Source organism: Vipera berus (assembly GCF_964194415.1).
Source record: "Vipera berus genome assembly, chromosome: 4".
Classification (NCBI taxonomy): Eukaryota; Metazoa; Chordata; class Lepidosauria; order Squamata; family Viperidae; genus Vipera; species Vipera berus.
Genome location: NC_138206.1, coordinates 10,155,363 through 10,180,228, shown reverse-complemented (window position 1 = coordinate 10,180,228; position 24,866 = coordinate 10,155,363). Strand labels below are relative to the sequence as shown.

The following is a 24,866-nucleotide window of genomic DNA, read 5'->3' as shown; positions in this document are numbered from 1 at the left end:
AAAGAAACAGAAAAGAATCAAAACTTTGCAGCGGGAAACAAAACACGCAAGTTCAACCGTTCCCTGTCGGTAGAACGCATCCGTGCTTTTTTTTTTTTCCAAAAGGCAACGGGACTTTCTTGGCGGGTTTTTTTTTCTTTGAAAAGTTTCCCTTATGGTCCGCAAAAAAACTTCTTCCCTTCACTTCTTGAGAAGCGAAGCGTTTTCAAAGGAAAAAAAAAATCACCGGAAAGCACAGTCGCCTTTTGGAAGAAAAAAACAACACAGAAATAGAAATAATAGAAATAATAGAATAGACCAGGGGTCTTCAGACTTGGCCCTTTTATGACTTGTGGACTTCAACTCCCAGAATTCCTCAGCCAGCGTGCCTGGCTGAGGAATTCTGGGAGTTGAAGTCCACAAGTCGTAAAAGGGCCAAGTTTGAAGGCCCCAGGAATAGACAGAGTTGGAAAGGATCTTAAGAGGTCTTCTAGTCCAACCCCACCCCTCAAACAGGAGAACCTTATACCATTTCAGACAAGTGACTGTCCAGCCTCTTCTTAAAAACCTTAAAAAATCTTAAGTCTGCGTGGCAAGAGAAAAAAGACGAAGGGATTAGCCTCATTTGAAACTCTATTTTGCAGCGATGGAGCACCCATGATTTCTGGAAGCAAGCTGTTCCACTGGTTAATTCTCCTCGCTGTTAGGAAGTTTCTTCTTAATTCCAGGTTGCTTCTCTCTTTGGTTAGTTTCCAACCATTGTTTCTCGTCCTGCCTTCAGCTGCTTTGGAGAATAATTTGCCCCCCTCTTCTTTGTGGCAGCCCCTCAAATACTGGAACACTGCTATCATGTCACCCCTATTTCCTCTTTTCTTTAGACTAGCCAAATCCAAATCCTGCAGCCATTTTTCATATGTTTTAGTCTCCAGGCCTTTGATCACGTTTTAAGACAACCATGACCAGGATGATTGAGAATCTCCATAGACAGTGGATTTAACCAAGCCTAGTTTTTTTCCCCCTGCAATAATCAGCTTATTGAACACAACTCTACAAGGGTAGTCATCTAGGTCGCCTCTCACCATTGAATTACAAATCCCATCGTCCCCACTTTGTGTGAATATTGCTCATTGGAAGCTGTAAACTAAACACAGCTCGGTGGTGCCAGGCTGGGGTTTATCCATCATGTTAAACCAAGTTAAAAGGAGGTTGGATAATTTTGCAGTTCAGCATTCTAGAAACACAATGGCTATCTTTTAAGATGAAACCAGTCATCCCCGTGACTCACGATATGGTTGATTGGTTTGGACGTTGTAGATTGTGCAAACAGAAGCATTGTTTTGACAATCTGGTTATGCAAACACTTTTCCTTCGTTCCAATTCAGGCCCTCTTAATTCTCATTTTCCACTTGAACTGAAGAGGTGCACAAACTTGGGAAACATATTCGGGTGTCCAAAACCAATCCTGTTGCATTCAAGAAATATTTCTGGATCGGCCTTCTTTCAGCAGAGATGCTTGGGCCATTGTTGTAGTTCCACGTTTGGGATAAAGGAATGCTTAAAGTCACTTGATAGTGAGCTGGGCGGCATATAAATTTAATATCTATTTTTTAAAAAAAAAAAAAGTAGTCTTCCAGGGATTTTGCAGGGCAAATATGCCAGAGTTAATAATTAAGCCCCCGCTATCATTCACACTCTTGTCAGTTTCCTGTGGCCCATGTGCCACCACCCACGCACCCCACCTTTTTCTATCAGTTTGTTTATCTGCCTCTCTTTCCGGCTCTCCCCTCGGTTAATGGGCTTGGCTTCCCTCCCCCCACCCCCCCACCCCAAATATTTGGCTTATCAGTCTTTAACTAGAGCAAGACCTTCCCTTCTCAATCCAAACCGTGTTCCAACCCTAGCCACTTTTAAGACCTGTGGACTTCAACTCCTAGAATTCCTCAGCCAGCCATGCTGGCTGGGGATTCTGGGAGTTGAAGTCCACAGGTTTTAAAGTGGCCCAGGTAGGTTATCTCTGCTCATATTTCAATGGTGGCTCAGGCCACCCACCCCAAATGAGCTGTCCATACAGTATGTGTGCGTAAGGCAGTATAGTTAATAACGGCCAACAGTACCTAACAACACTGAAGCCTCATTTAATTCAGCATAGAATTAACTCCTCCTTAATCTATTGCTATCAGGGACGCGGTGGGTTAGGACGCTGAGCTTTGTCGATCAGAAGGTCGGCAGTTTGGCGGGTCGAATCCCGAGTGCCGCGTAACAGAGTGAGCGCCTGTTACTTGTCCCAGCTTCCGCCAACCTAGCAGTTCGAAAGCATGTCAAAATGCAAGTAGAAAAATAGGGACCACTATGGTGGGAAGGTAACAGCGTTCCGTGCGCCTTTGGCGTCTAGTCATGCCGGCCACATGACCACGGAGACGTCCTCGGACAAGCGCTGGCTCTTCGGCTTTGAAACGGAGATGAGCACCGGCCCCTAGAGTCGGAAACGACTAGCACGCATGTGCGGGGGAAGCTTTACCTTTACCTTTAATCTATTGCTTAAAAACTTTGCCACTGATGTCTTCTTTCCTATCCCCAACTAAAACCATAGGAACTGTGTTGTTGGTTATTTTTTTAATCAGCAAAGTCCATCTGAAGTCCAAATTTGGGGAATGTTTACAAGGAGGGGTTAATTGCTTTGCAGTATTTAGTATCAAGAGATATGTTGCTATTTCCAGCCTCAAGGTTAATAGCTGTGGTTTGTCTTCATGTGCTGCTAGTAGGATGTCTTAAGCAGAAATTGCAGTGGTTTCTACTTGGGTGTCAGGCCTCTTAAACTTCCTCTTCTTTCTCCCTGCTATCGCTATTTTTTTTTTGTTCTGGGGTTTTTAACCTTCTTCCTGGACATCTGTGCTCTTGCTCGATGCTTATTACCAAAAATCAGGTTTTCAAGTCCCTAAAAATGACATTTATCGCTTGCATCTAGAGAAGTGCATAACTATTATGATCAGGGGACTGGAGGCTAAAACGTATAAAGAACGGTTGCTGGAATTGGGTATCTCCAGTTTAATGAAAAGAAGGACTAGGAGTGATACGATAGTTGTGTTCCAGTATTTGAGGGGCTGCCACAAAGAAAAGGGGATCAACCTATTTTCCAAAGCACCAGAAGGCAAGACAAGAAACCGTGGATGGAAATTAATCAAGGAGAGAAGCAACCTAGAACTAAGGAGGAATTTCCTGACAGTGAGAACAATTAACCAGTGGAACAACCTGCCTCCAGAAGTGGTGAATGCTCCAACACTGGAAATTTTTGAGAAGCGACTGGACAGCCATTTGTCTGAAATGGTATAGGGTTTCCTGCCTGAGCAAGGGGTTGGACTAGATGACCTCCAAGGTCCCTTCCAACTCTGTCATTCTGTATTCTTTTTTCATTATTGAACGCCAAGTTAGTTTTGTATTTTTGCAGCTTAGTTTGCTCCAGAGGTGGATGGGAGAAGGCAGTCCATTGAGGAAGATAAAAATAAATACTATTTTCTTTTATTGCCACTGTACTGACCTAAAAATATAATTGAGATCAGTGGGGAGGAAATTATTCCAACTCTATAAGAACCGACAGTCCTTTTTCTATGCATTTCAACTCTTTTTGGCCTTTACCAATGTGCCTAACTGTAAGAGCCTTGGTGGAGCAGTGGGCTAATGCCTCCTTAAGTAACACCAGCTGCCTGCAATTAGTGCAGGTTCCCGTCCCACCAGGCTCAAGGTTGACTCAGCCTTCCATCCTTCCGAGGTAGGTAAAATGAGGACCCAGATTGTTGGGGGCAATAAGCTGACTTTGTAATAATGCCGCGGGGGGGGGGGGGGAAAGCCCTAATAAGCAGGCATATACATAGAATGAAGGCTATTGCTAAGCACATTGATTTGTGCTTTAGATTGTAAGCCGCCCTGAGTCTTCGGAGAAGGGCAGGATATAAATGGGATTTAAAAAAAAGTGTACATCTAATCCTCGATATATGACCACAATTGGGATCAGCAAGGAGGTTTTTCTAACTGAGCCGTGCCCAATTTTACGACCTGTTTTGCCACAGTTGTTAAGTGAATCACTGCAGTTGTTAAGTGGATCACACAGTTGTTAAGCCAGAACCTGGCTTTCTCCATTGAGTTTGCCTGTCAGAAGCCGGCTGGGAAGGTCACAAATAACCACAGGACTCTGGAACGCTGCAACGGTTGTAAATACAGGTGGTCCTCGACTTACAACAGTTCATTTAGTGACCATTCCGAGTTACAACGGCACTGGAAAAAGTGGCTTATACCAATTTTCACACGACCGTTGCGGTATCCCCCTGGTCACATGATCAGAATTCAGAAACTTGACAACTGACTCATGTTTATGACGGTTGCAGGGTCCTGGGGTCTGATGATCGCCTTTTGTGTCCCTCTGACAAGCAAAGTCAATGGGGGAAGGCAGATTCATTTAACAACCGTGTTTACTAACTTGACAACTTCAGTGCTTCACTTAACAACTGTGGCAAGAAAGGTCGTAAAATGAGGCAAAGCTCACTTCACAAATGTTTTGCTTAGCAACAGAAATTTGGGGCTTGAGAACTATCTGTAGATGTTGGGTTGCCAGCATCCAAATTTTGATCTTGTGACTCTGGAGGTGCGGCGACAATTGTAAGTGTGGAAAAAAAACGTCATAGGTCACTTTTTTTTCAGTGGCATCGTATCTTTAAATAGTCCCTAAACAAATGATTGTAAGTCGAGGACTACCTATATCAGGAGTGTCAAATTGCTGGCCCAGGGGCCGGTTGCATCCTACGGAGGCCGCGCCCAGCCCAGCTCCGGCAATGCAAAAAAAGTTGCGATACGTCGCGACACGTCACGTGATGCGGCGAGTTTGACACCCGTGACCTATGTAGAAAAGATGGCCATTTGTGGAAATGGAGAATTTTGCTGTTGGTGAATGGTGGATGCAAACTGCCTTCATTTTCTCTGCGCCCGACCTGCGCTCCTTCCGGCGCGATCTAAAGACGTATCGCTTCGAACAAGCTGGCCTGGCCTGATGGGATGGGGTTGGGTTTTTATTACTTATAATGTGTTTTAACCTATTGTAAGAGTTGTGGGCATTTTTGTTTAATCTCTTTTAATTTTTGTATTTTGTCTTTTAACATGTATTGCCCTGTTCACCGCCCTGAGTCCTTCGGGAGAAGGGCGGTATGCAAATAAAATTAATAAATAAAATAAATAAATAATTCTTGTTTCTAATAAAGAGTAAAAATGCAGCTGTGCCGAGCTCAGGCTCAAAGTAAACAAAAGTGCATTTTGGTGCACATGCCAAACTGCTTCCTGTCCCTCCTCAACCGAAGTGATTTTTCTTGAGATTATACAAAATTTGCAGGAGGCGACCATATTGTTTCTCAGGAAAAAAGCGCTGCTGCTTTAAGAAGACCTGAGTGGAAATTTCAAAAGACATAATTTGCCCTGCTGGTGTGGATTGCTCAATGGGGACTTGCGAAGGAGAACCAAAAGAAGGAAACGGTGGTTTCGTTTAGGAACTGAACTGATTTTACATTTTTCTTTTCTCAACATTTTTGTTAATTCGTGATCACGTGCCCTTTAACCAGAGATCTGGGCGGTAGAATTTCCCCAGAGGCCTTTAAGAGGTAGTCAGCCAGCTGTTTGTGTATGTGTGTGTGTGTGTATCCTGCAGCTTTAAGTAACAGAAATGGAAATAGGGTCAGCTAGAATTTCAGTCATGTGAATGTTTTTTTTTTCTTTCAAGGAAATGCAAGCAGATTTTTGTGCTTACCTTTTGGTTGCTATATTTATGTAAGGTAAAGGTTCCCCCGCACATGCGTACTAGTCGTTTCCGACTCTAGGGGGCAGTGCTCATCTCCGTTTCAAAGCCGAAGAGCCAGCGCTTGTCCGAGGACGTCTCCGTGGTCATGTGGCCGGCATGACTAGACGCCAGAGGCGCACGGAACGCTGTTACCTTCCCACCGGAGTGGTCCCTATTTTTCTACTTGCATTTTTACGTGCTTTCGAACTGCTAGGTTGGCAGAAGCTGGGACGAGTAACAGGCGCTCACTCTGTTACGCGGCACTCGGGATTCGACCTGCCAAACTGCCGATCTTCTGATCGACAAGCTCAGCGTCCTAACCCACTGAGCCACCGCATCCCTTTTATATACATAGATATAATTTGTCTGAAGAATACTTAGCAAATGTTGGGAATTTATGATGAATTCAGGCTTTATTCCGAAGCTTTAGTATTGTTCAGTTACATTCTCTCTCTCTCTCTCTCCCTCTCTCCCTCTCTTGTGTGTGTGTGTGTGTGTGTGTGTGTGCGTGCAGGTTGTCCTTGACTTCATTCATTTAGTGACTGTTCAGAGTTAACAACAGCACTGAAAAAAGTGAGCATTTTTCATACCACCGTTGTAGCATCACCATGGTCATGTGATCAGAATTCAGATGCTTGGCAACTGGCGTGTATTTATGACTGTTGCAGTGACCTTGGATCATGCGATCCTCTTTTGTGAACTTTTGATGAGCAAAGTCAATGGGAAAGCCAGATTCACTTAACAAGCATGTTACTAACTGCAGTGATTCGCTTAACACTGTGACACGAAAGGTCGTAAAATGGAGCAAAACTCACTTAGCAATGGAAACTCTTGCTTAGCAATGGAAATTTTAGCCTCAGTTGTGGCTGTAAGTCAGACATGTCAAACTCACGACGTCACATGATGTCGTGCAACGTATAGGAGCTTTTTCGCCATTGCAGGCAAAGGGGTGGGTGTGGGCCGACAGTTTGACACCCTTGCTGTAAGTCAAGGACTACCAGTATATGTGTGTAATTTGGATGGCTCCAAGTAAACCTGGATTTGGTAACATAATGCTGTAAAATGAAACTATTCTAATTTTTAAGAGTTCTTTCTTTTTTTGACAACTTCTATTGTTGCGCCCCCTAATAGTGCAATAATTTGGAGAAATACCTTCGTGTAATCTCTGTATTTCAGTGGTTAAATCCCAATATTTTTCAAGCATAAATACTTATTATTGAGGGTGAAGGTTCGTCCTCCGAGCTTGTGGTTTGGTTTCCAAACATTTCGTTACCAGGCCAGGTAACATCTTCAGCGGAGTTGAGGGGATGTCAGTGTTTTTCTGTTCATAAGAGCCAGTTCCAAGCATCTGAATTTAAATCACGTGACCACGGGGGATGCTGCAATTGTTGTAAGTGTGAAAAATGTAATCGACAAAATCAGCTGTAACCATTGCAACCAATTTAACGTGGGGCAAACCTCAGGCCAGTTTAAAAACGGGATGCACGAACACCGGCTGCTTCAGTGACTCCATCCAGCCACCTCATTCTCTGTCGTCCCCTTCTTCTATTGCCCTCAATCTTTCCCAGCATTAGGCTCTTCTCCAGTGAGTCCTTCCTTCTCATTAGGTGGCCAAAGTATTTGAGTTTTAGCTTCAGGATCTGGCCTTCTAAAGAGCAGTCAGGGTTGATCTCTTCTAGGACTGACCGGTTTGATCGCCTTGCAGTCCAAGGGACTCGCAGGAGTCTTCTCCAGCACCAGAGTTCAAAGACCTTAATTCTTTGGTGCTCAGCCTTTCTTATGGTCCAACTTTCACTGCCATACATTGCAACTGGGAAGACCATAGCCTTGACTATACGCACTTTTGTTGGCAGGGTGATGTCTCTGCTTTTTAGTGTGCTATCTAGATTTGCCATGGCTTTCCTTCCCAGGAGCAAGCGTCTTTTAATTTCTTGGCTGCATTCCCCATCTGCGGTGATCTTGGAGCCCAGGAAAATAAAATCTGTCACTACCTCCATTTCTTCCCCAACTATTTGCCAGGAATTGAGAGGGCCGGATGCCATGATCTTGGTTTTCTTAATGTTAAGTTTCAACCCAACTTTTGCAGTCTCCTTCTTCACTTGCAACAAGAGGCTCTTTAGTTCCTCTTCACTTTCTGCCATTAGAGTGGTATCATCTGCATATCTTAGGTTGTTGATATTTCTCCCAGCAATCTTAATTCCAACTTTTGATTCATCTAGCCCTGCCTTTCTCATGATGTGCTCCGCATATAAGTTAAATAGGCAGGGTGACAGTATGCAGCCTTGCCGGACTCCTTTCCCAATTTTGAACCAGTCAGTGGTTCCATGTCCAATTCTCACTGTTGCTTCTTGACCCGCATATAGGTTTCTTAAGAGACAAATAAGATGGTTTGGTACTCCCATCTCTTTAAGAACTTGCCACAGTTTGTTGTGATCCACACAATCAAATGCTTTAGCATAGTCAATGAAGCAGAAGTAGATGTTTTTCTGGAACTCCCTAGCTTTCTCCATGATCCAGTGTATGTTGGCAATTTGATCTCTAGTTCCACTGCCTCTTCGGCAGACTACTTAATATATATTTTGATGCAGTTCTTAAGCTGGGCCTCAAACAGATTGACAGTAAAACTCTTAAAGGGCCAAAAAAATATTCAGAATTGGAAAGGGGGATTTATATGCTTGCATATTTAGTCAAGACATTTAAAGCCTGCTTTTTTTACCAATTAATCTCAGGTCTGAATTCAGTCAGCTAAAAATAAGGCTAGATAAAAACAGTGGAGTTTTTTTTAAAAAAAATATTGTTGCATATTAAGGAATATGCAGTTAACACTATTACTGCTATGTCAGCTCTTCATCTTCAGTTAACTGAAAACTCTTTGCTGCTTCATTTTTAGGTCCTGTGGAGAAAAAAATAATTGTACATCTTCAGAAACTTGACATAGCTGAGGACGAGCGAGGGAATTACGGCTTTTTCACCATAATTTACAACCAAGGCTTTGAGATTGTCTTGAATAACTACAAGTGGTTTGCGTTTTTTAAGGTAAAAGAGGACTTCCCTTCCAGAAACTCTTACGCTATTTATCCCAGAATGTATGTAGCTCCAAAAATAAAATCTTGCTGAGCAGAGCTGGTAAATATTCATTATATGTTTTTCCCCCAGCTGTGTAACATAACCGATAGCTACATCTCCTGTTTGAAAAGCAAGCAAGGGGCAATCAATACTTAACCCTTGTGAAATACAGAGTTGTGTAAAAAAATTAAGGAAAGCAATCAAGCACGATGTGTGACAATTTGCCGTTTAAAAGTATTTCAGGGCAAACTTCATTGGCCGGTAATGAGCATAATAAAGTACATGGGGCGAATTGCCTTCTATGCTATAAGTCTAGAATGGGAATTTCTTTTGCTTAAAATCCAAAACTGTTCTTAGCTTAACCATATTAGATTGCACAAGCTTTAATATATTGTCAAAAACTGCTATTCGTGGGGTTGGAGGGAGCCTGAAGAAGTGACGCATGTGTGTTGCAAGGCTTTGTGGTGGCGCAGTGGTTAGAATGGTTAATATTGCGGGCTAACTCTGCCCACAGCCTGGAGTTTGATCCTGACTGGCTCAAGGTTGACTCAGCCTTCCATCCTTTCGAGGTTGGTAAAATGAGGAGCCAAATGGTTGGGACCAATATGCTGACTCTATAAACTGCTTAGAGAGTGCTGTAAAGCATTGTAAAATGATACATAAGTCTAAGTGCTATTGTTATATGTGGGCCTATACCTCACTGGTGAGACCACACTTGGAATACTGCATCCAGTTCTAGTCACCATGATATAAAAAACGATGTTGTGTCTCTAGAAAGAGTACAGAGAAGACCAGCAAAGATGATAAAGGGTCTGAGGCTAAATCATATGATGAACAGTTGAAGGAACTAGGTGTGTCTAGCCCAGGGGTAGGCAACCTTGGCTCTTTTATGACTCGTGGACTTCAACTCCCAGAATTCCTGAGCCAGCCATGCTGAGGGGAAAGGGAGCGTTTCCAAGCTGAGCCATGCTGGCTCAGGAAGTCTGGGAGGTGAAGTCCACAAGTCATAAAAGAGCCAAGGTTGCCTACCCCGGGTCTAGTCTATCAAAGAGAAGGATTGGGGGGACATGATAGCTGTCTTCCAGTACTTGAGGGGCTGTCACAGAGAAGAGGGGATTGACCCATTCTCTGAAGCACCAGAGAGCAGGACAAGAAATAATGGGTGGAAGCTTGAGAGATCCATCCTAAAAGTAAGAAGACATTTTATGATAGTGAGAACAATTAATCAGTGGAATAGCTTTCCTCCTGGAGTTATGGGTGCTGCATCACTGGAGGCTTTCAAAAACAGAATGGACAGCCATTTGAGTGGGCTGACGTTAGACTCCTTTCTTGAGCAGAGAGTTGGACTTTAGGAGGTCCTCTGAGATCCTTTCCAGCCATATGATTCTATGTTCAACACCACCACTCTCACATCCATTTGAATCCATAATTTGCAGCTTGTGTTAACAAGCATTTGAATGCATTGTGTGTAAAACATATTCAAGGATTCCGAAACTGGTTGCACATTCATTAAGCATCCTTCTGGGGGAGCTCAGAAAATAGATGTTCGCTGTAGCCATTTTATTTATTTATTTATTTTATTTTATTAGTTTTATATACTGCCCTATTCCCGAAGGACTCAGGGCGGTTTACAGGGCAAAATTTAAAAGACAATATAAAAGTTGAAATAGAAATAGAATTAAAATGAATTAAATTAATTAATAGCCCAAGAAATTAAAACAAAGTTTAAAAACTTAAAAACCCCTCAGTCCAGGCCAGATAAATCAAAGAACCAGGTTTTCAGGTCCCGGCGAAACGAGCAAAGGTCGGGGGCAGTCCGAAGTTCCATCGGCAGTTCGTTCCAAAGGACGGGCGCGCCCACAGAGAACGCCTTCCCTCTGGGGATCACCCGCTGGCACTCCCTGACCGGCGGCACCCTAAGGAGGCCCTCCCTATGGGAGTACATAGGACGATGGGAAGTTGATGCTGGCAGCAGGTGCTCCCTAAGATAATCTGGGCCCATGCCATTTTGCCCTCTTCTGTCCAATGGTTGGTTTGTTTGTTTCTTTTTCCTCTAGACATCGTGGTTTCTAAAAACAGGAACAAACAATTCTTGGAGTTAGCCCCCATCTCCAGTGCAGAGGTTTTGTTTAATGGCTCTTATTTGCTTCAGAAGCATCTGGAGAGGTCAGAAATGTGATTTTTAATCAAGAGACTAGGCAGCAATTGCAAAATCTTGTGGCAAAGTCAGACCGACTGGAAACACGGCCTCGCCTGGTCCAAAGGTTGTAATGGCTCTACGTTGATACACTGCAGTAATCAGTGTACCGATCAGACGTTTCTCTCCTGAGGTCTTGCAAGCTACACCCTTTAGGCTTGGCCTCCCGTCTGTTTACACAAATGGTAAATCAAGTCACAGGGTATAAGGCAAGGGTAGGCAACCTGGGCTCTTTTATGACTCGTGGACCTCTGGCTGGCTCAGGAATTCTGGGAGTTGAAGTCCACGAGTCATAAAAGAGCCAAGGTTGCCTACCCCTGGTATAAGGCAACAGACTAGAAAGCTGGAGACGGTGAGTTCTAGTCCCGTTTTAGGTATGAACGCCATTTGGGTGACTCTCTCAACCCAATTTGCCTTAGTAGTTGTTGTGGGGAAAATAGGAGGAAGAAGGTGGCTTGAATATGCTTGCCGCCTTGGCTTATTTGTAAAAAAAAAAGAAGGAAGGAAGAAAGAGAAAGGAAAGAAAGAAAGAAAGAAAGAAAGAAAGAAAGAAAGAAAGAAAGAAAGAAAGAAAGAAAGAAAGAGAAAGAAAGAAAAGGAAGGAAGTTTGGTTGATTAAAAAGGAAAGATAGAAAAACTATTTGAAGAAAGAAGAGAACTATTAGACATGAGGTGGGGTTGGATGGAAAATCTTTCTTGTGCTAGTTCGCTTGTCATGTGCTGACCATCAATTAAAAAAGTGTTGCGACTTAACAGCATCTTCCCAAAATATACTCTACCAACTACTACTGATTATATAAATTATAATTACATCATTCTCTTCAGTCCCGAGTCCTCCAGGTCTCGGAGTCCATCACCTGAAGCTTTTTTAGGATATTCCTTAGAATTCAGGTAAGTACTCAACCTAGGATCACAACTGAGCCCAACATTTCTGCTGCCAAGCGAGCTATACTGTATGCTAAGTGAGTTTTGCCCCATTTGACGACCTTTCTTGCCACAGTAGAAAATTTGGGCAGAGTTTTTCTCCTTGTCCCTTTTCCAGATAATTATAATAATAACAATAATAATAATAAGTTGGCAGGGACCTTGGAGGTCATCTAGTCCAACCCCCTGCTAAGGCAGGAAACCCTATACCATTTCAGACAAGTGGCTGTCCAGTCTCTTCTTAAAAACTTCCAGTGTTGGAGCATTCACCACTTTTGGAGGCAGGTTGTTCCACTGGTTAATTGTTCTAACTGTCAGGAAGTTTCTCCTTAGTTCCAGGTTGCTTCTCTCCTTGACTAGTTTCCATCCATTGCTTCTTGTCCTGCTTTCAGGCGCTTTGGAGAATAGCTTGGCTCCCTCTTCTTTGTGGCAGCCCCTGAGATATTGGAACACTGCTATCATGTCACCCCTCACTCTTCTCTTCATTAAACTACACATACCCAATTCCAGCAACCGTTCCCTATATGTTTTAGCCTCCAGTCCCCCAATCATCTTTGTTGCTCTTCTCTGTACTCTTTCTAGAGTCTCGACATCTTTTTTACATCGTGGTGACCAAAACTGGATGCAGTATTCCAGGTGTGGCCTTACCAAGGCATTGTAAAGTGGTATTAGTACTTCACGTGATCTTGATTCTATCCCTCTGTTAATGCAGCCTAGCACTGTGTTGGCTTTTTTGGCTGCTGCAGCACACTGCTGGCTCATATTGAAGTGATTGTCTACTAGGACTCCGAGATACCTCTCACATTTACTACTATTGAGCAAGGTACCACCTATACTATACCTGTGCATTTGATTTTTCCTGCCTAAATGTAGAACCTTACTTTTTTCACCACTGAATTTCATTTTGTTAGATAGTGCCCAGTGTTCGAGTCTGTCCAGAACCCAGTGCAATCTAGCCCAGCCTTTTCCTTTTTATACCTTCAAAGGCAAACCATTTAGTGGACAGACACTTTTGCTACAGCTGCCAAAAAAGCCAATGTGCTCTTAGGCTGCATCAACAGAAAGTTGGTGTCAGGATCACGGGAAGTGTTAATACCACTTTACAAGGCCTTGGTAAGACCACACTTGGAATACTGCATCCAGTTTTGGTCACCACAATATAAAAAAGATGTTGAGACTCTAGAAAGAGTGCAGAGAAGAGCAGCAAAGATGATTAGGGGACTGGAGGCTAAAATATATAAGGAACGGTTGCTGGAATTGGGTATGTCTAGTTTAATGAAGAAGGGACGCAGTGGCTCTGGGTTAGGATGCTGAGCTTGTCGATCAGAAGGTCGGCAGTTTGGCAGGTCGAATCCCAAGTGCCGCGTAACAGAGTGAGCGCCTGTTACTCGTCCCAGCTTCTGCCAACCTAGCAGTTCGAAAGCACGTAAAAATGCAAGTAGAAAAATAGGGACTACTTCGGTGGGAAGGTAACAGCGTTCCGTGCACCTTTGGCGTCTAGTCATGCCGGCCACATGACCACGGAGACGTCCTCGGACAAGCGCTGGCTCTTTGGCTTTGAAACGGAGATGAGCACTGGCCCCTAGAGTCGGAAATGACTAGGACGCATGTGTGGGGGAACCTTTACCTTTACCTAGTTTAATCAAGAGAAGGACGAGGGGGGACATGATAGCAGTGTTACAATATCTTAGGGGTTGTCCCAAAGAAGAGGGAGTCAAGCTGTTCTCCAAAGCACATGAGGGCAAGACAAGATGTAATAGATGGAAGATCATTAAAGAGTGATCTAACTTAGAACTAAGGAGAAATTCCGTGTCAGTGAGAACAATTAATCAGTGGAACAGCTTGTCTAGGAGTTGTGAGTGCTCCATCATTGGGTTTTTAAGAAGAGGTTGGAAAGCCATTTATCCAAAATGTTGTAGGGCTCCTACTTGAGCAAAGGGCTGGACTAGAAGACCTCTAAGGTCCCTTCCATTATTCTGTAACACATGGCACAAAATGTGCTACTAGATAGGCACCATCTTTAGCTAACATAATGTGAAATATCTGCAGATGGCTTCGATCTGCTTTTCACACCCATTAACAGAGAAGAGTTGGTATTGGCCCTTAGATTTTTTTTTCTGCAAATTAGAATCCCGTAAATGCTGTTTAATCACTTCCCTGGCCTCTCTGCTTTGATCAAGGAAAATACATTTTCCTTAGAGAACCTATTGAAGGGAAGCTTATCTGACAAAATTCTTTCCCCGCCAGACCTGGAATTATCAGCTACCATTAACAGCTTTAGGTGGGTCAGGGGGAAAATCAATTTGGCCTAGAGATCAAACAGATTTAAAGCCAGACCTAAGCTTTTATTGAATCCAGTCTTGAAGTGTAATAGAGCATTTGGTGCAAACTAGGTAGAACTGAAATTGATGGAGGAAATTTAGCCTGGACATCCTCAAATGGACGCATTATCTTTAGGCATATAAATCTGAGCACAGCAATGGCTGAATTATTTCCTCTCCTCCAAAACCTCCAAGAGCTACAGGGACTTAATAATCACCTTTCCAACTCGAAATACCTGTGAACAGCAGCAGCATTTCTCAAGGCATTTTTCAGTTAAATAATTGATGCCTACACTTCCTACTGTGGAAGGTTGAATAACACCCCAAGTTATTTATAGAGGCTCACTTGTTCATTCTGACTGTTATCCAGTCTCCACCTCCAGAAGATGCTATAACTTAATAAGATCATTCAAAGACATCCACTTCAACTTCAGAAGAACTAAATGTTTGGCTTAAAGGAGTGACTTAAGGGGCACAGGTAACATGTGTGCTAAACCAGGGACTAAACTCTATGGTGAAGGGAGAACTAACTAACCTGTTTTGACGAAACCACAGCAGCAGAGAATGAGTGTCTGCAGATTCAGAGGTCTACCCATGGTCTGCCTAGAACCGGGGTGTTCGCACTTGGCCCTTTTATGACTTGTGGACTTCAACTCCCAGAATTCCTCAGTCAGGCACACTGGCTGAGGAATTCTGGGAGTTGAAGTCCACAAGTCATAAAAAGGGCCAGGTTTGAAGACCCCCTGGTCTAGAAAATACATCTTTCTGGTTAGTTGAGGATTTAACAAGTTGTCTGAATGCCTGATCTGTGGCCTTTCTACTCTTAGCTAACCAAAAGATCGTAGTAAGTTTATTTAATGCTATTATACAACAAAGCTTACTTAATAACTATCTCGATTAGTAACAGAAACTTTGCGCTCAATTATGGTCATAAATCAAGGACTCCTGTATAAGAAAATGGTTGTTTACTTCTGGTTGAGAGAGAAGTAAGATTTTGTAGTATGACTCGGCAATTCCTTGCCTTTAGTCCAGGGGTAGGCAACCTTGGCTCTTTTATGATTCATGGACTTCAACTCCCAGAATTCCTGAGCCAGCACAGCCAAGGTTGCCTACCCCAGCTTTAGCCATTATGACTGGAGCTAATGGGAATCAAATTCCAAGACATCAGGTAGGTATAGGATAGCTAGCTGGGGAATTCTGGAAGTTGAAGTCCACATATCTTAAAGTTACCAAGGTTGAGAAACTCTTATTTAGAAGGTACATTAAAGAGCCATTTAATTTGGCAGTCTTGCCCAAATCAGATAACTGGATGCCAGCGAGAAACTACAGAGAGTCCTCGACTTACGACCACAACTGAGCCCCACATTTCTGTTGCTGAGTGAAACATTTGTGAGTTTTGACCCATTTTTCACTTAGCAACATATATTTTGGGCTCAATTGTGGTCGTAGGTCAAGGACTGCCTTTATTGGAGAAGCCGTAGGTTACCACCATGTTTCCATTTATTAGAAATATTAGGCACTGTTAGATCAGTATTATACAGATAACTACTGTAGCCCACTGCTTGAGGGCCGTAACCTGGTCTTTTACAACTTGCTGGAAGGAAAAAAACTGGCATCTTTCAATGTAGAATAGAATAGAATAGAATAGAATAGAATAGAATAGAATAGAATAGAATAGAATAGAATAGAATAGAATAGAATAGAGAGTTGGAAGGGACCTTGGAGGTCATCTAGTCCAACCCCCTGCTCAGGCAGGAAACCCTATACCATTTCAGACAAATGGCTGTCCAGTCTCTTCTTAAAAACTTCCAGTGTTGGAGCATATTCACAGCTTCTGGAGGCAGGTTGTTCCACTGATTAATTGTTCTAACTGTCAGGAAATTTCTACTGAGTTCCAGATTGCTTCTCTCCTTGATTAGTTTCCAACCATTGCTTCTTGTCCTGCCTTCAGGTGCTTTGGAGAATAGCTTGACTCCCTCTTCTTTGTGGCAGCCCCTGAGATACTGGAAGACTGCTATCCTGTCACCCCTAGTCCTTCTTTTCATTAAGCTAGACATACCCAATTCTAGTAACCATTCTTTATATGTTTTAGCCTCCAGTCCCCTGATCCTCTGTTGCTCTTCTCTGCACCCTGAATCTCAAAATCTTTTTTACATCGTGGCGAACAAAACTGGATGCAGTATTCCAAGTGTGGCCTTACCAAGGCATTGTAAAGTGGTATTAACACTTCATGTGATCTTGATTCTATCCTTCTCTTAATGCAGCCTGCCACCTTGGTGTCATCTGCAAATTTGATGAGTTCCCTTTCTATGGTTTACACGTTCTTGCCATCCCTGGCCATGGCAGCTAGGGATGATGGAAACAAGTTGCAAGATAGATGGGGAACATTACAAAAAATAATAATAACGAACCCATTTCATTGCTGCTTCTGCATACGGTAGCATTCTTTGGCTCTGTAAAATCTCACATTCATGCCAACATGATTAATCACCGTGGAACAGCCATAAGTGTAACTACTATGTCTCGGGGCAGTGAATTTCATGAATTATACATTGTGTGAAGATATAGTGCCACTGAACTGCATCTATTACTATTCAATTGATTGGTCGAATGAGGATTAAGCTCTCGGTGGGGTGGGGGAGAGAGAAATTAGGAAATAAATAAATGAATACAGGAAAAGGATTTTTTTAAAAAAAAAATCTATCTGCTTTCTTCAGAGCCATGCATAATTATCTAGACTGCGATTACATTTCACCCTTTAGTTCCTCGCTGCCATGATTTATCCAGTTGTACTCTGCATGAGGAAAGGGCTCCATGGCCCATTAAATTTATTTATGTATTTCTTCGATTTTTATCCTGCCTTTATTACTTTATAAGTAACTCAAGTCAGCAAATGTATATAATACTCCTTCCTCTTCCTATTTTCCCCCACAGTAACAACCCTGTAAAGTGGGTTGGATTCAGAGGGACGGACTGGCCCAAAGTCACCAAGCCAGCTTTCACGCCTAAGGTGGCACTAGAATTCACCATCTCTTGAGGATTGGCCCAAAGTCACCCAGCTGGCTTTCCTGGCTAAGGCAGGACTAGAACTCACCGTCTCCTGGTGTTTGGCCCAAAGTCACACAGACGACTTTCCTGGCTAAGGTGGGACTAGAACTCACCGTCTCCTGGTTTCTAGACCAGCATCTCAACCACTACACAAATTAGCCCTCCAAGGAGAGATGTCCACAATGAGAGCAATGTTTGTGAAGTCAAGGTCAAGTTGGCTTTAAAGGCTGTTCTTCTAAAAGTAGGCGGGACAGGGAAAGAGAAGGACTCTGATTGTGAATCCCTATTTTGTCTCTAGCCAAACCTATCTGATCCAAAGAGACTCCCAAGTATACTTCAGGGACCAGATATGCAGAGCATCCTCCATTGGAAAAAATCTATCAGAATGGCAGATACAAGCCACCTTTTCTCAAATTCCCATAGCAGAAAGGTACAAATGTTACATTAGGCCATACCCCCTTTATACAATGGAAAGCGGTGGTCTCTGTTGCTTGCAATTTTTCACTGTTGCTTTCCATTTCCTATCATTGCTGATCATCTCATCCTTTCCTGCCACCAAACGTCCACTTCAACTGAAAAGATCTTCATTTGCCTTTCTACTGTGACCTTCAGTAAGATAATCCTCTTGCTGTGAAACAATGAACCTATTTTGGCCATTAAGATATCACGTGAAGCGTTGATACCACTTTACAATGCCCTGGTAGGGCCACGCTTGGAATATTGCATTCGGTTTTGGTCACCGCGATGTAAAAAAGATGTTGAGACTCTAGAAAGAGTGCAGAGAAGAGCAACAAAGATGATCAGGGGACTGGAGGCTAAAACTGATGAAGAACTGTTGCAGGAAGTTGGTGTGTCTAATGAAAAGAAGGATTAGGGATGACAGGATTGCAATATTCCAGTATCTAAGGGCTGCCACAAAGAAGAGGAGGTTGACCTATTCTCCAAAGCACCTGAAGGCAGGACAAGAAACAATGGATGGAAACTAATCAAGGAGAGAAGCAACCTAGAACTAAGGAGAAATTTCCTGACAGAACAATTAATCAGTAGAATGACTTGCCTCCAGAAGCTGTGGGTGCTCCAACATAGGAGGTTTTTAAGAAGAGATTGGACAACCATTTGTCTGAAATGGATGGTATTGGGTTTCCTGCCTGAGCAGGGGGTTGGACTAGAAGACCTCCAAGGTCCCTTCTAGCTCTGTTATTCTGGATTTAGATACAGAACAGCCACCCACAATGAATAATGCTCCTGTAGTTTATCAGATTATGAAGAAGGCTTGTTTCTTCCGTCATGGAGAAGATAGAAAGTACCTTGCAAAGAATTGGATTCTGGCTCGTTTATCCCACTGTGTTTTTTATAAGCCTGCATTCTCTAATGAGATGATCTCCCACGGGATTCATATATTTTTATTTTTAATTCCATTTATATCCCGCCCTTCTCTGAAGACTCAGGGCGGCTTACAAACTTAGCAGTAGCCTTCATTCTATGTATATGCCTGCTTATTAGGGCTTTCGGGCCCCCCCAAGCAGCATTTTTACAAAGTCAGCTTATTGCCCCCAACAATCTGGGTCCTCATTTTACCTACCTTGGAAGGATGGAAGGCTGAGTCAACCTTGAGCCTGGTGGGATGCGAACCTGCACTAATTGCAGGCAGCTGGTGTTACTTAAGGAGGCATTAGCCCACTGCTCCACCAAGTATAAGACCCAGCATCCAGTGTGATAGACTGGTTAAAGTGTTGGATTAGAAGAAACCCAAGTTCAAGTCCATTCTGCCTAGCAGGGGTCCCAAACTCCCAGTCGGTGGATCAGTACTGGGGCCGTGGCATGCCAGCAACCGCTCTGCACAGACAAGCATAGGTCCATCCGTGGGGTGCAGGCAGCACACAAAACCACGCACTCTCCGGTCTGCGGAACAACCTCTCTCCACGGAACCGGTCCCTGGTGCCCAAAAGGTTGGGGACCTCTGCTGTAGAGAATAAAGATGATTTTCATGGAGACAAGCCAGATCCAATCCCAGAGCAAAAACACAAAACTCAAAACAAACTAAAGCAAGGAGGAAATAAGACAAGACGCCGCCTTAGTTTCACAGGCATACGGGCTGGAGAGACCTCAGATTTAAAAGGTTCTTTTACTACAGCCAATGTAACAAAGTAGTCTTAATTTGATTTGATTTGATTTGATTTGATTTGATTTGATTAAATTTGTATGCCGCCCTTCTCCCTGAGGACTCAGGGCGGCTCACAACAATAAAAATTAAAAAAAACAAAGTAATTTTTTTTAAAAAAAAGAATTAAACAATAGATGCAATAATTACGAGACAATTTAACCCAGTAAAAAGCCTTGGTCTGGCCTACCTGATGGAACTGACTCTTAGCCATGGATGACTTTGAGCAAGTCACACCCTCTCAGCCCAGCTTACTGTATGTTAAGACGTCCTGAGTGAATGAGAGTTACCGGTTTTGTCAACGCAGACAATTTTTTTTAAAAAAAAAATCCCATTTATATCCCGCCCTTCTCCGAAGACTCAGGACGGCTTACAATCTAAAGCACAAATCAATGTGCTTAGCAATAGCCTTCATTCTATGTATATGCCTGCTTATTAGGGCTTTCGCCGCCCCCGCCCCCCCCCCCGCAGCATTATTTGTTTATTTATTTATTATTTAAATTTATATACCGCCCTATTCCCGTAGGACTCAGGGCGGTTTACAGGGAAAATTAAAATACATAACATACAAAATTAAAATCAGTTAAAACTATGATTAAATTACAGTCCCTGAAGTTAAACTAAAACCCAATTAATTAAATTAGTTAAAACCCCTCAGTCTGGGCCAGACAGCTCGAAAAACCAGGTTTTCAAGTCCCGGAGAAATGAGCGAAGGTCGGGGGCAGTCCTATGTTCCGTGGGATGTTGGTTCCATAGGGCCGGCGCGCCCACAGAGAACGCCCTTCCCTGGGAATAACCCACCGGCATTCCTTAAGTGGCGGTACCCTTAGAAGGCCCTCCCTGTGGGAGCGCACAGGACGATGGGAAGTTGATGCCGGCAGCAGGTGTTCCCTTAGATAATCCGGACCCAAGCCATTTAGAGCTTTATAGGTCATTACCAGCACCTTGAATTATTACAAAGTCAGCTTATTGCCCCCAACAATCTGGGTCCTCATTTTACCTACCTCGGAAGGATGGAAGGCTGAGTCAACCTTGAGCCTGGTGGGACTCGAACCTGCACTAATTGCAGGCAGCTGGTGTTACTTAAGGAGGCATTAGCCCATTGCTCCACCAAGGCTCAAATAAATCTGAGAGGACCCTATTTTGTGAAAGTCTGGGTATTGGATAACCAGTTGTGGATTTCACAAGGGTTGAGCCTTGGAATCTTTTGCGCACCATGCCTCTGTGGAATTACTGGTATTCTGTCTAAAATCACCTCTACCTTTTCTTCTCTTCCTCTTTTTAGTTTAAAAAACAGGGTTCTACCGTGACAAGTTACTGCAATGAGACGCTACCAGGCTGGGTGCATGATGTCCTCGGCCATAACTGGGCATGTTTTACTGGAACCAAGGTCTCATCTTCAGGTCCCCAAGTTCGTGTGCATCAACTGCCTCCTTGGAAGAGCTCAAGAAGGTGAGTCCTTGTTATGAATTGTTGTGCAGAGGTCTCCTTGTGCTACCAAGGAGTTGCACAGACAAGGAAGGGTACTGAGAGCAGTAAGAGTCACACAGTAACCACAAGAGTACACTTGAGTTGTGAAAACAGAAAGTATTTTACTTTTGAGGTGGTGTAAAAACAAAAATGCACGGTCAAAAAGAAACAGTCCAGGTCATACACAATAGTAACAGTCCAAGGAGTATTCCAAACACAAAGTCTTCTTATCGGTCCAGAAGTCAGTACCCAGTTCGGGTTTATCACAGTAGTAAGCCAACAGTACAGCAAAACAGCAATAGTAGAGAGAGCATAGAATTCAGAGAAAAAGAAGCTACATTCCTAGCTCCCTCTTATGGCCATGAGAACACTTACACACCCATTGGCCAATTAACATCTTAAAGTCACAACATCATGGTTTATATATTTTCAACCCAACTATGTAGGCTATCACCATATGCCTTACAGTCCTGTTTAGTAAAACAGCACAGAAGACCTTCTGCTCTGTTGCAATTCAAAAGATTGCAGTCTGCTCAGCTGGTGTTCCTTCAGGCCACTGTAGTAAACATTTCAGTTAAGTGTCTGCTTAGCAGACAATCTCCGTACTCTAATACAGGGCTCTCCAAAGTTGGCGACTTTAAGACTTGTGGACTTCAAGTCTGACTGGGGAAGTCTGGGAGTTGAAGTCCACGAGTCTTAAAGTTGCCAACTTTGGAGAGCCTTGCTCTAATATGTGCATTTTGTTAGGAGAAGCAGACTGGAGACCCTCGATGGGACATTATTCAATACAGCTCATCATCCATGTTTGTTGATTGATCCTCTTGCGAAGAACGTATTGAGATATGGCAGATCTTGTAAGGATCACGATGAAAGGGGAAAATGTGGCAGAATTCTTGCTTACATATTTTTCGCTTTTGTTGATTTGATCAAATGTATACAGGTAGTCCTTGACGTACGACCACAACTGAGCTCCAACATTTTTGCTGTTAAGCAAGACAGTTGTTAACTGAGTTTTGCCCCATTTTAAGTGAATCACTAGTTAAATTAGTAACCCCGTTGTTAAATGAATCCGGCTTCCCCATTGACTTTGCTTGTCAGAAGTTGCAAAAGATGATCACATGACTCCGGGACACTGCAACCGTCATAACTATGAGTCAGTTGCCAAGCATCTGAATTTTGATCACATGACCATGGGCATGCTGCAAGTAGTCATTAGTGTGAAAAAGGGTCACCAGTCACTTTTTTCGATACTGTTGTGACTTCGAACTGTCCCTAAATGAATGATTGTAAGTTGAGGACACCCTGTATACAGCTGAATCTTCAAGAAGCACAGCAGCTTATAACATGCTAAAATGCAATAAAATATCCGTCAACGCTGCTAACATCGGATGTTCTTGCTTTGACAATGTTCTTGCTTTCTTATGCTTTACTCTTGGAATTAGAATTAGATGATACTGGGGTGGGGGGAGGAGGAAGAATATGAAGAATATTAGTTAGACACAACAATATTGTAATAGTGTGTGAACCCAGGGCTTTTGAAATAAGAGATGATAAGAAATGGCGGGTTGGAGAACTGGAGGGAAAGCCTGCATTTCAAACTAATTGGAGAATGTGATTTATGACTTAATTAGAGGAGGGAAGTGTGTTTGATAGTATATGCTAAGGGGAGGGGAATTCAGATTTTGCCTTCATTTACGTACGTGCCGATGCTATGCTACTCCAATAAAGATTCTTTAAGGTAAACAATGCCTTGAAGTTCTTTGAAGAGTTTCATCTGTCGGAACCATAACAATATCCCAAATAGAAGAAAATTATTCAGAATGCAAGTCTTTGCAAAAAAAAAAAGTAACATCATGGGAAATTGATGAGTAATAATTTTCCAAAGTGGCCTTCTGGATAAGCTGAATGTTTAAAAGCTCCCAAGTGGTCATCTGTGAAAGTGCCAGGCTAATTTCGAGAGAAAGAGAGAGAGACTGCTCTCACATCTCCTTACTTCACGAATGACCAAATAGTTTCTCCTGAGAGAATTTCCTTGTACAAGCCAAATCTGGTTGGAGTAGGTGATACTACAGGTACGTGAATGCCAGTCCATGTAGGGCTTTATCAGTCAAAACTAGTGTCTTAAGAATCTGTTGACAAACAAGGCCAGGACTTAAAGATGCTCCTGCCTATTAAAAAGTGGTCTGCTGTATTTTGAATCATCTACTGCAGTCACCTTGTAGGGGAGATGGATGGCATGAAAATCTAATCAATAAATACAATATAACAAACCAATTTTAAATCAACTGAAGTTTGTGAAGTGTAAGAAGTGTAAGGTCATGGACCTATTGCTCCAGGAAGAGGTATAACGTGCCTTGGATGAAATTGCCCAGCTGTCCAGAGTCACTTTTCAAAGTGAGACAGGTGACATATAAATTTAATAAATAAAGGAACTAAGTATAGGGTCCCTTTTCCAAAGCATTCACCTGTCCATCTTGCAGTAGCCAGGAGAGTCCCAAAACAATGCCAAGCCTTCAAGAGCCAATAATAAAATTGGCAAGAACCGTGATGAACATCCATAAATCCATTTTGCTTAATTTGTTTTAGCCTACCGTCCCACCCTAAGCGTAACAGCTTCCAGACACCAAGAGAAGACTTGGGCAAAATTCCCAGCTTATTGAAACCAAGATTATTTTGCCCCAGGAAAAAATGAGCCTCTGAAACTACCTACCTTAGAGTCCCAGCAAAATTTCTCTTCAGAGCAGCATCCTGGTTTGTCCAGTGATTAAATACGAATGGCACAGTGTGGTTGGCTTAACATTGTTGGGGCAGTTAGGTTGCAATTGTCAAAAACTGGGTTTCAATTAAGTAACTGACAACCCCTTCTCTCCAGAATCCAGCAGAGGTTCCATGTGACTAACTACGACTTTGTGAAAGCCATCAATGCTGTTCAGAAATCATGGAGAGCTACTGCCTACAGGGAATATGACAGACTTACTTTACAAGACCTCGTTCGGAGAGCTGGAGGATTAAGATCCAAAATGCCCAGGTAAACCAAGTTACTTGTCAGTGGCTAGATTTAGGGAAAGAGATGTGCCGTGGAGCCCAGAGACATTTTGTTCTTGACTCCTGACTTATTTGGTGGTTTTCAAAATGGTGATGGTGAGGAAACAAAAGTCAAGATAAAAACGAAAAGCTTTTTGGACTGTACGTTTTTTCAAGAGCTATGTCTTTTCTGGAGGAAAGAATGGGTGCAGCAAGCCTTGACAACTACATTTATGTTATTTTTAAGTTGGAAGAGACTTGGAAGTTTTCTAGTCCAACACCTGGCTTAAACAGGAGAACCTACACCACTCTTAAGACAAAGGGCCGTCCGTTCTCATCTTAAAAACCTCTAGTGATAGAGCATCCACAATTTCTGGAGGCAAGCTCTTCCATTGTTTAATTGTTCTCACTGTCAGGAAATTTCTCCTTAGTTCTAGGTTGAAGCTCTCTTTGATAATTTTCCATCAGTTACTTCTTATCCTGCCCTCTGGTGCTTTGGAGGATAGATTGATTGCCTCTTCTTTATGGCAACCCCTTATATATTAGAAGACTGTCATCATGTCACCCCTAGTCCTTCTCTTTGTTAGTTTAGATATACTGAGTTCCTGCAACTCTTCTTCATATGTTTTAACCCCCAGTCACTTCAGTCAGAAACACTCAAGAACAGCAACTTGGCATTAAGTAGGCAATGACAAACCTCAGTCATCACCAACTCATTAACCACTGGTGGGTTTGTTTTTTTTAAATGCCTGAAACACGCTCTTGAGTACATATTAAGGTGGGAAAAACATTCAGTGGGATGGAGGCATTAGCTATAATTTCAGTTCCTTGGTCACTGTAGCTAAACTCTGTACTGAAGGC

At 42.9% G+C, this 24,866-nt stretch overlaps 1 protein-coding gene across 1 annotated transcript in view; it reads left to right on the top strand.

The window, feature by feature from the left end:
• CTSC (cathepsin C) overlaps positions 1-24,866 on the top strand; it is a 35,925-nt gene that overhangs the window by 411 nt on the left and 10,648 nt on the right. The window contains exons 2-4 of the mRNA XM_081327588.1: positions 8,685-8,830; positions 20,797-20,963; positions 23,854-24,009. Coding sequence (XP_081183714.1) covers positions 8,685-8,830; positions 20,797-20,963; positions 23,854-24,009 — 469 coding nt within the window. The remainder of the gene's footprint in view (positions 1-8,684; positions 8,831-20,796; positions 20,964-23,853; positions 24,010-24,866) is intronic.